General features: G+C 38.2%; 1 protein-coding gene across 1 annotated transcript; it reads right to left on the reverse strand.

Moving 5' to 3' along the window:
• Positions 1 to 8999: 8999 nt before the first annotated feature.
• LOC122005031 (F-box/kelch-repeat protein At1g80440-like) lies at positions 9000 to 10670 on the reverse strand. Its single transcript, XM_042559935.1, has one exon. It carries the CDS (start codon positions 10448 to 10450, stop codon positions 9113 to 9115), a length of 1338 nt encoding a protein of 445 aa, XP_042415869.1. The 5' UTR covers positions 10451 to 10670; the 3' UTR covers positions 9000 to 9112.
• Positions 10671 to 11537: the final 867 nt, after the last annotated feature.

The raw sequence follows: 11537 nt of genomic DNA on the forward strand, positions 1-11537 counted from the left end.
ATCACTAAGAAATGACTGTTTCTGTCAGATATAGGGAATATATATCCAATAAATTATTTAAAATCTCTATTTATTTGTTTATTTAATTTTTTTAATTATTAAACAAATATAAAATGAGTTTTTATTGATTCTACTGTCGAATTTGTTTTTTGTTTTTTTTTTGTTTTGTTTTTTCAAGTATTAGTTACGAGTTCACAACGGTTGAGACAAATTGGCCGTTGAGTTCACACCTATTGATGGACTGTCATGTCTTTGTCCTACCGACATCTACTTGGCATACACGCAAAGCGGGGCCCACATCTACTTGGCATGTCGGCACTTATTTTGACGGTGCAAACGAAGATTTGCCACGTGCACCATTGTCGAAGATACGTGATTGGTTAGGAGATCCCTATCTATCCTTTGGCGAGCGGCGAGAGACAAGTAAACGAGTTGGAAATTTGGGGAGGAAGAGGCCGTCGACCGGCGACTGATGGAATAAAGCTGGAAGGAAGGGATAAGGATGACACGTGGGAGGCGAAAAGGCATCAGCCAAGCTAGCGCCCCTCTTTCTTTCTCAGCTCCCCCTTTTTCTTCACTTTTATGTATATACACACCACAACTTCTCCAATTTATCTCAATCCTGGTCTTGAGACTTGAGCAGCTGGCTCGCTATGGCATCGTCGTCGACGTTGAAGGAGTGCGGCCTCCAGCGGAGGTTCCTCAAGATGGTGAAGCAACAGAGGACGCGACTCTACATCCTGCGGCGGTGCGTCTCGATGCTCCTCTGTTGGCAAGACTGATCGACGTACGGCAGGCGCGCGGGAAAAGGGATCCTTAATTTGGATCAGTTTCTCAGAACCAAGGTCAGGCGGCGATCGATGATGTCGAAATCCGACCGACAACGTACGTAACCTGGTCGACATGTGAATTATCGCTAGGGCTTCTTGTTTGATTGGTCGAGGAGACGATAGCTGTGCTAATTAGCTTTGGGAAATTAAGGCTGTCTTGTCTGATGCATCCGTGAGCAGAAATTGTGTAATTGTAATTGGAGAAAGAAAGGATCGGATATGTGAGAGCCCGCTTAATGTCAGAAAAAGGAAAGTGGTGAAATTTATGAGTAGTATTACTTCTCCTTCTATCGTTTGTGTGCTTAGTTTTTGATTTCCTAATTAAGCTGGAAATCCGTTTCCAGATGTCTCACGCGCTCAGTCCTAAGTTTTGTATAGGAAGATTGATCTTGTTCAAAAACGATGAAACCTGTGAGTTGGAAATGATGTTTTGCTATTGATCAAGTGAAGATTTCATGTTATCTTGCAACACAGAGAGTATTAGTACCGGATCAGAAAAGGTGTCCTTGACGTTGGCCCTCTAACATTCAAATTAGTACACGATTTGAAAGAAGAGAATAGTAGAATATTGTAGCAATGAGCGTTTTGAAATATAAAATATCACATATCATCGCCTATAAATGGAGACCTCTTTTTATACTGTTATTATTGTGCTTAAGCATGAATCTCAAAACGCTGACATGTTTGCCAAAGCATTCCTAATAAAGGACAGACTATAAAGTACTTCTAACCCCTTTTCTTAAAGGGGCCCGCAAATATCTAAGGTTTGACAGACTGAAATATTCTAAAGCACTATTCTGTTTCTAAAATAAAATATATTATCTGTCATTTATAGTACAAACTTTTAAAAGAGTACGATATGATCCACAAGGTGACTCTGGTGCTTCTGATCTTCGGGCGCAAGGTGAAAATCTACCGAAAGTGTGTTTAACCACCCAAGTAGGAATTAACCAATATTACATACCTAAAGATAAAATATATTATATAAAATCTGATAAACCAAATCAAAAATCAGATTATCATCAAGTTAAATATAATTATAAAAATAACAGACATAAACCTAGAACTAAAACTTAAAAATATAGGTGAATAATTCAGAGGGAGACTCCAGAATAGTTGACACCTCTAAAATTAACCTACCCGACAGGTTAACCAAAACCAACTTACCCGGCAGGGTAATTAGGACTAGTTCAAAGGGATAATAGTTTAACTTGACCAACGATACTGGTGAAGTTTTGGATAATAGGGAAGCTTTGTCTATGCATGTCTAGGAAGATATGGCTTCGACCTGGTGCATTTGACTTAGTGGAACTAACCGAAGCTACCCTTTATAGACCAAGGTTTTATATTAAGTTCAGTTGATAGGACTATTTGGAAAACCTCGAAGGCATGGTTATTCTAATGATGTCCAAGTGACTCACCATAACCCAGAAGTTTGTAAGAATGTCTATTTGTTAAACCCAAAGCTAAACCTGAATCTAACATAAAATTAAATCAAACCCTAAAACAGAATCTAATTCATCTCACAAAATTATAGGATTCCCTGATTAAAAATTTAGACCGGGTGAGATGACTAAGGACTTAAATTAAAATTAAAATAAAATAAAATAAAATAAAATAAAAATTAAATAAAAATTAAATTAAATAAAAATTAAATTAAATTAAAATTAAAATTAAATTAAATTAAAATAAATTAAACTAAATTTAAATTAGAATTAAAATAAAATTAAAATTAAAATTAAAATTAAAATTAAATAAAAATAAAATTAAAATTAAATTTAAAATTAAAATTAAATTAAATAAAAAAAATAAAAATTAAAATAAAAATTAAAATTAAAATTAACATTAAATGAAATGAAATGAAATTAAAATTAAATTAAATTAAAATAAAATAAAAATAAAATAAATTAATTTTTAACTTAAAATTTATTTTTAAAATAGTTTTTAACTTAAAATTTATTTTTAAAATCCTTTTAACTTAAAATTTAATTTTAAAATATTTTTAACTTAAAATTTATTTTAAAAATCTTTTTTAACTTAAAATTTATTTTAAGAAATCTTTTTAACTTAAAATTTATTTTAAAAATATTTTTAACTTTAAATTTATTTTAAAAATCCTTTTAACTTAAAATTTATTTTAAAAATATTTTTAACTTTAAATTTATTTTAAAAATCCTTTTAACTTAAAATTTATTTTAAAAATATTTTTAACTTTAAATTTATTTTAAAAATCCTTTTAACTTAAAATTTATTTTAAAAATATTTTTAACTTAAATTTTTTTTTTTTTAAAAAAAGTCTTTTTTACTTAAAATTTAATTTAAAAATCTTTTTAATTTAAAATTTATTTAAAAAAATTCTTTTTAACTTAAAATTTATTTTAAAAAATCTTTTTAACTTAAAATTTATTTAAAAAATCTTAAAATCTTTTTAATTGAAAATTTATTTTAAAAAAAAACTTTTTAACTTAAAATTTATTTTAAAAATCTTTTTAACTGAAAATTTATTTTAAAAAAAATCTTTTTAACTTAAAATTTATTTTAAAAATCTTTTTAATTTAAATTTTATTTTAAAAAAAGGGTCAAAAACTAGGGGTGGGCGCCCTTGCTAGGTATAACCTTCCGGGGCGGCCGCAAGGCACTCCGGGCGCCCCGCCCTAACCATTCCGAGCTCCCAGAGTGATTCCGGGTGCCCGGACCGCCTTATATAAGGGGCACCAAGGGCGCCCCCTCTTCTTGCACCTTCCCTTCCACTTCTTGCAAAGGTTCTCTTCGAGCCTTAACGCAAGAGGGATTGAAAATTAAAATTTTCTTTTCTTCTTCGGTTATTACGCCATTACTCATCAACCGAGGTCATCATTTCTAGTATTCTTATTCACGATGCCTTGATAAATTTTTTTTTCCTTCTCAAGTTTTTAAAATGCTTTAGTTTTATTTTTTATGCTTAGCTTAGTTTTTTTTATATAATTTAGGAAACATTCTAGATCTGGTGCTGGGCCCTCTACTGCTAGTACCGACCCTAGGTTCCCTACTGATGAACTTATGATTAGGTTTGAGTCTACCATTTATATGTCTATTCGGACTAGGTGTTTAGATAGACAATTTTTCATGCGCTCCTGTATTCCAGCCGTAGAGGTCGTTGACTATTATAACTTATTGAACCTTGTTTACTGTACCAGTTCAGTATACATTGTTTATGTGCTGAATTTTACAACAACTTAGTCAGGGTAGATGATCTTACATATACTACTAGGGTAGCTGGTACTGATATCACACTATCCCCTACCATCATCCGAACCTTTTTAGGCCTACGACCATTTACATGCGATTTTCAGTGCTACCCTCATAGGGATCTACCATTTGGTGATCCTTACTCACACATTACTCTTGATACGATTTATTCATATTTTTTTTGGGGGGAGAACGAGTACCCACTGTTACTATGTTTAGGTCAGTAGCCCTTCGAGTTCACGACTATGTTCTCTATAAGGTTTTAGTCTCCTGTATTTTGCCGTTGACCACTCGTGACATTGCGATGATGCGTTCATTTCATTCTTTCCTCCTTTATGCACTTTGCCATAGATTATATATAGACATTAGCTTAAATATCTTTCAGACTATTATCTACTCAGCTGGAGTCATTACCAACGCACGAGTTCACATGCTGTACTGTCACATTTTGACAGCATTTATCGCCTCCCTATGTATTGACGTCACGAGAGGTGATATCCGAGTCCTGACTGAGTTTGACGTCGTAAGATCTAGGAACTTTTCTCTAGGAGGTATCCAGATAGATGATGAGGGTGTCCTATCTTGGCGGAGGGGCAGCACCAGCCTGACCCAGATGCCCAAAAGGAGGAGGCAAATCAGTATAAGTTTATGGTCGCGCTATTCGACGAGGCCGCTCCGACCCCGACACCACCTCCAGCCCAAGCACCACATGCCGCTCCTCACACTTTAGGCGACCGAGTCGCCGGACTTGAGCTATCTATGATGAGTCTCCATCAGGAGGTCTCCGATTTTCATCGAGGTATGCGGTAGGAGGTCACCGACCTACGACGGGACATACAGTAGGAGGTCTCCGACTTGCGACGGGACGTGCGACAGGAGATCTCCGACCTTCGACGTGACCTATCTAGCTCCCGAGAGGATAACCGGGTCCGACATACTGAGCTGATAGAGTTATTACGCTCCTTGGGGACCGGACCACCCTCCTCATCATCCCGATAGACTAGATCACTACTATATGTACTTGATCGTGACTTGACTTAGTTATATTTTGTCTCAGATATTGACTTATACTGTTCTGATTTACTTCGACTTAGTTATATCTCGACTCCGATATTGACTTATCTTGATCTGATTAATAGACTAGGATTCTTAAAATTATTTTCAAAAATGATTGTTTTTAACTTCTAGGATAAAAACTTTTATATTTTCAAAATTTTCTATTTTTAGAATTTCAAAATCAGTTTTAGCCTTAGATTAGGTCAATCCTTTAGAAAGCATGTTCCTATAGGGCTAGAATTTGAGCATCTCACCAACACACTAGGACTACCTTGTTTGTGATTGTTGAACATAGAAAGGGGTGAGATGTATAGACAAATTGACTGGACTTAAGATGCTTATTTCAGTGTGTCGATAAGTCTGGACGTTAAATACAAAACACATATTAATCAGGTTAAGTTATTCAGTTTAGTCAAATATTAACTTATTACAGTTGACTTAATCTGACTAAACAAGTGAAAGCTGCTATTCTTTGATAGTCAATAAGTAACTAATTGGTTAGACAATTTTATATGTCAGGTTCAGGAGAGCATTAATTATCTTCATACTTATTTCCCTTATTTTGAAATTAATTTTTGAAAAATATTTTTTTTAAAAAAATTAATATTTTAAATCTATATTTTTAAAACTAACTTTTATAAAACTAAGTTGATCTTTTTTAACTTAGTTGTTGAATTGGTTTTGAAAATTGGACGTTACAAACTTAGTGTTAAAAAATAGATTTTACTTGGTTTTGAAAATTGGATTTTATAAATTTAATTTTGAATATTAATTTTATCCACTGAAATTTGGATTTTATAAACTTGATTTTAATAATCTTACTTTTATAAAGATGGTATATTTGAAAATTAACTTTTATAAAACTTATTTTTTGAAAATTATGTTCAAGAAGTGTTTTAAATTTATAAGTTTAAAAATAAGGTTAATTTTACAAAGTTTATATTTAAAATTACTCTAAAGTTTACAAAGTTATCTCTCTTTCTAAACTTAGCTATTTTTTAAAATAAATTTTTAAAAGTAAAATTTTCAAAAAAAATTCTATGTGTGACTCCCCCAAGTCAATATGATGTTAATTCAAATTTTCTTTTGCACTATCTATTACTTTTTTAATCGCTTATTTTTGTATGTTCTGTGTTGTTTTTTATGAATGTCATAGGGGGAGGGTTAGGTGGTTTAAGTTAGTTAAAACAACAAAATACCAAATATAAAATAAGACTAACTTAAAAACCTTATAATTGCTTGTTTTACTTGCATAATTTTTCACTAACTTAATCCAGGTTGTCATTGTATCAAAAGGGAAAGATTGTTGGTGCGGTTAGCACTAACGGTCTAACTCAAGTTTTGATGAATGACAAAGTAGGTTAAGTTAGTTTCATATTGATTTAACACTTTGACCAAGTGTGCAGGAGAAGTCCATACGGGTCAACGCTGACCTGACGTCTGGCACGAAGTCTATATAGGTCGATGGACTGATCTAATAGCTGGCATGAAGTCTAGACGGGTCGACTGGCTAACCTGACATCTGGCATGAAGTCCAAGTCGACGGGCTGACCTGATAGCTGGCACGAAGTCCAGACGGGTCGAAGAGTTGACCCGACGTCTGGCAGGTAAGTGAAGGTAAGTAAGTCACTGGAGGGGAGTAATTGTGAGGACGCGTTCCCGGGAAGGGAACATTAGGCGTCGATCCAACTTAGATTCATTTCAGAAATTTAAGTTGAGATCGTGATTAGATTCCGGTCTCGAGGAGACGGAATCTAATTAATACTCTGCTTGTTAATTATAACTGCGCTAACACTTTATTTTACAGGGTAATATAATTTACATTGCAGGAGAAGGACCTTCTGGAGAAAAGTGGTACGGGCACCCGGAAGGAATCCGGACGCTCGAAATGCAAGTTTTATCCCCATCGCGCTTCGCCACGTGGAGCTTCAAGGCTGGCTGGGTTACGTCACACTCCAGGCGCCCAGAAGGAATTCGGGCGCCCGAAGCATCCTATATAAGGAGGGTGAGCCTTGGAGCAAAGAACATCTCAGAACAAGATCTTCCAACGCTTGCTCTTCTGTGTTGTGCTCCTGCGATGCTGCGAGGCTTCTCCGACAAGTGTTGTTTTTCTTTTCCTTATTATTGTCGGTATTGTTTATTTTTAGCATTCCTGTAATTTAGACTGTGTAATCATCTTTTCGAATTGCTAGTGAATTGCGTAACGAAAGCACTCAATGAGTGCGAGCCTTGAAGTAAGAATCGACAAAAGCTCCGAACCAAATAAAACAACTCTTGTTAACTTTGATTATTTTATTCTTCCGTTGTGCACTCGACCTGAGTTTTTACGATATTTTTTATTCACTATTCACCCCTTCCTCCTCTAACGAATTCATCGATCCAACAAAAGAAATGAGGAAAATTAATTAATAAAATAGGGTAAACTAATATCTACCTCTTTTAGTGGTATTTGAGCATTTTCTTTCTGTTTTGAATTTATCTTTTTAATGTTCAATCTTTAATTAATTAAATTTGGAACACAATATTTAAACTCAGAAAATCAATTTTTAAATCGTGAAGGGAAATTTTTTGTCTTTTTTATTTCCTTTTTATTGGGCCTGATATAGGGAGATAACAGGCCGTAGTTGGCCGGATCTCCCATAATAGGTTTGAGAAAATATAAAAAAAAAAGAGATTTTTTTTTTCAAAATTTTTGAACCACCACTGGGAATATTGAAAACAATAATGGGTCCAATCGGACTTTTCTAGCTCTATCTGTGGGTTTTGACATAAAATTGGTCCAATCGGATCGAAACTCACTAATGGACCTAGATAGGTCCGATTGAGCCCATTTCAGATCTTGTAGATTTCTAAGGCGACAAAGAGTCAAAAGGTACTGTCCATTGCTTGTTTTGACTTTTCGAAAGGTGTTGAATATAGATAGAACAATCGACAAAAAAAAAATCTCAATGTGGGCCTGATATAATTCCATATTAGGCCCAATGTGGACATGATATGAGATTTTTTAGCTGATTAATTCTTCTAAAAATATTTTAACACTATGAGAAGTCAAAATAAGCAATAGATAGTACTGTTTGACTCCTTGTAAAATTAGAAATCTATATGACCTTAAATGAGTCCAATCGAACATGTCTAGGTCCATTAGTGGATTCTGACCGAAATTCACTAATGAACCTATATAGGTCCGATTGGATCCATTTTAGGTCTTATAGATTTCTGAGGCTGAAAGTGAAAGGAGTTAAACAGTATTATCCATTGTTTATTTTGACTCATCAGGAGTGTTGAAATATTTTTAGAAGAATCAGCTAAGGAATCAGCTTTTCAGGAGATTTTTTAAATTCACGTTATCATGCATACAAAAGAGAGAAAAGAGAAAATAGGAGAGAAAAGAGAAGAGATGTTATGTGCATAGGAGGAAACAGAAAAAAGAAATGATAGAAAAAAGAAAAATAAATTTGAAAAGATAGAATGGGAAGAGGACTATAAAAAGATACTCTCTTTGATAAATACCAAAACAACTTACATCTTTTAATAAATTTAAAAATATAAGTACATCTATTATCGAATAATTAATAAATATTTACCTTCTAATGCACAACTAATTATTTATTTTAAAGGAAAACTTTATAATGGATTAGAAAGTTATACAAATTGACTTTTTCTTATTGGCATTTTAATATTTATTATTAATTATATAGTTATCCAAAAGTACAATATAGGGAACAAACTTGATAGTGATATTGAGAAATCAAGCAAGAGACAGTTGGTTAGGACCAGTAGTTGTGCCTTAGTTAAAAACCTTTTCTGGAACCTTTCTTTGAAAATATTCTTATAAATAATATTTTTATACAAGTAACTGCAAAAAGAAAATTACTTTTGATACTATATATTTCCCTTTTTATATATAGATATTTTTACACACACAAGAAAAACAGAGTAAAACTTGAACACGCAAATCTGCTTGGTTTCATCAAAAAAAAAAAAAGGTCACTTTTCTTCTAAAGCTTCAGGCAACAGCTGGCCTGTACGTGGCCGGCGTACTCATCCGGCACCGCCACCCTCCTCCACGGCGTCGCCACCTTCGCCCCCTCTCTCGTCTCCGCAACGTACACTGCGTGGGTTCCGCCGTGCTTATCCGACCCCATGACTATCAGGCTTTCGTCCCACGCCACCAGATGCGGCGCCATCCGCACGTCCTCTGGCACCTCTGCCACCTTTCGCCAGGCGCAGCCGCTCTCCTGCGTCAGCCCCGCCGCCACCGTCACGTCCCCTTCGGGTTGACACGCATACAGATGCCCGTCGTCGCCCATCGCACATGCCCGCGGGCACACTCTCGCTTCCAACTTGCCGTCCTCCACAGCGCCCCAACGCCAGGCGCCGACGTCGAACGCTTCCAGGCTCCGCGAGAAACATCCTTGCGCCTCCGTCGGGTAGCCTCCGAGAACGAGGAAGACGCCACCGCCTCGCATGAAGACCCCCCGGCACTCGTCCCGCTCCTGCGCCATATCCGGCATATGCGTCCACGCGTCCGCCACAACGTCGTACGTCATCGCCGACCGCAGCGCGTTCTTCTCCTCGTCATGTCCGCCGGCGACGAACACCGTCCGGAGCTCCGCCGATGCGGCGCAGGCAAAGAAGGACCTCCTCGGACTAGGCATCGGCGCACCTTCTCGCCACGAACCGATCGCAAAGTCGTAGACGTGGACGCCACCGGAGGCAGCCCACGTTTCAGGGTCCCACCCGCCGAGCACCACCAGCTCCCGTCCCACGGAGGCGATTTGGCAGAACAGGGGAAGGCCGCGGGGAAGGGATGGGATGGGTGGGAGGTGCCTCCACGCGCCGGAGCAGGGGTCGAAGAGTACAAGGCGGTAGGTAGCGCCGGAGGCCGCGTACTTGGAGGCGGGGCCAGAGGCAGCCCGCGCGAGCGGCGGCTCGGCCTGGGCGACGGCGACGACCGACCGGGCGAAGCCGGCGGCATGCCTCAGCCGGTGGAAGAGGGGGGAGCGGAGCTCGAACTGCCAGTGGCGGCAGACAGAACCGAGTGCCGGAAAAGCATGGAAAGGGACGCGGATGAGGCACTCCCGCGCTATCTCGTCGGGAAGCCCCGGAATGAGCTCACTGTCCATTAAAAAACCACTTTGAGAAATAACTAGAGCGTAAATTGATGGGAACTGGGATCGCAGAAGCGGCGTTATATAGTTGGATTTGGGAATCGGATTGGATTGGGAGCCTAGCGTTGCGTCAGGGCAGGGGAGGAGACCGCGGCCCGTCGGAGAAGTCCACAGCAAAGGACTGAACGAGGAGCGACTCGTGGTTGTGGCCCGCCGTTGGTTCATTTATTTTAAAATCGTACCTCAATCCATCGAGTGGTGTAGACGTTGGCGTTGACGTTGACGTTTACTCCGGCTAATGGTTAGTCAACTGCTTGCTGGTGAGCTTCTAATGGTTGGAGACTGGATTTACATTAGTGCAGACAGGATAAGACCATGACAAGAACGCCCTCGAATGTAAGAGGATAATACCGCAGCATAGCGGATGTTATTTTAAGATGATGTGAGAGGATTCTTATCTTATCTTTGTCTCAGGTCCGTTCAATCCACGCCTCTGTCAGTTTTATGCAGCCGCCGTAATTGAAAGGAGAGCAAAGTGACTCCCCGTTGATCCATTCACAGACAAGATACAAATACACAGCTCATTAAGTTTTGGGGCCTTGTGGCTCGCGCAGTGCTCGCGGCCCATAGATTGCTTTTTAGTTTTTCATAATTCAACTACCGTTCATTCTGCCTCGTAAAAATAATAGAAAATTGGCTTCCGCAACATGACCAGAGGGTTGAACCGAACCTAGCTAGAATTAGTCAAAAGAAGACAAGAAGTTCGAGCCCACTTAATCGGGTCACGCTGATGGCTCCTGCGGGACTGTCGGGGCGGTGCGATGCTCTACGAGAAGAAAACAGAGGCAAGAGTCTCAAGGCCAGGCGTGACGACGCAGAGATTGGCATTATTTAACTGCAACTGCGTGTGGGACGGCACCTTAAACGACGAGTCGATTGGGACACCGGCAGCGTACGGCGCCCTGCGCAATGCACAGTGCGCAGGCACAGAAGGCACGCGCGTCGTGCAATGTGACATTGGATTCCCCTCTCCCCTCTTCTCGTCGTAGATGTAGGCTTCCTTACGAGGGACGAGTTTGTGCACAATTCTTTTTACTAAAACAGGTTCTGGCTCTATTTTATGGAGGATAAAGCCCTGATGACTTTAGATGCTAATAACCTCGAATAAATAGAATATGGGTAGATATTCTTTATACTTAAATAAATAGATTGAGAACTTTGGATTCAGGTCTGTCTATTGAAGGTACATCTTGTTAAATATTCTGCCACTCATTAATCAACGCCTGCAATCGCTGCACTTGACGTGTGGCAC

Source organism: Zingiber officinale, chromosome 7B, assembly GCF_018446385.1.
Source record: "Zingiber officinale cultivar Zhangliang chromosome 7B, Zo_v1.1, whole genome shotgun sequence".
NCBI lineage: Eukaryota > Viridiplantae > Streptophyta > Magnoliopsida > Zingiberales > Zingiberaceae > Zingiber > Zingiber officinale.

Bases quoted from the DNA above. Each gene is read 5' to 3' on its own strand.
- LOC122005031 (XM_042559935.1), bottom strand. From the start codon at position 10,450: ATGAACCAACGGCGGGCCACAACCACGAGTCGCTCCTCGTTCAGTCCT.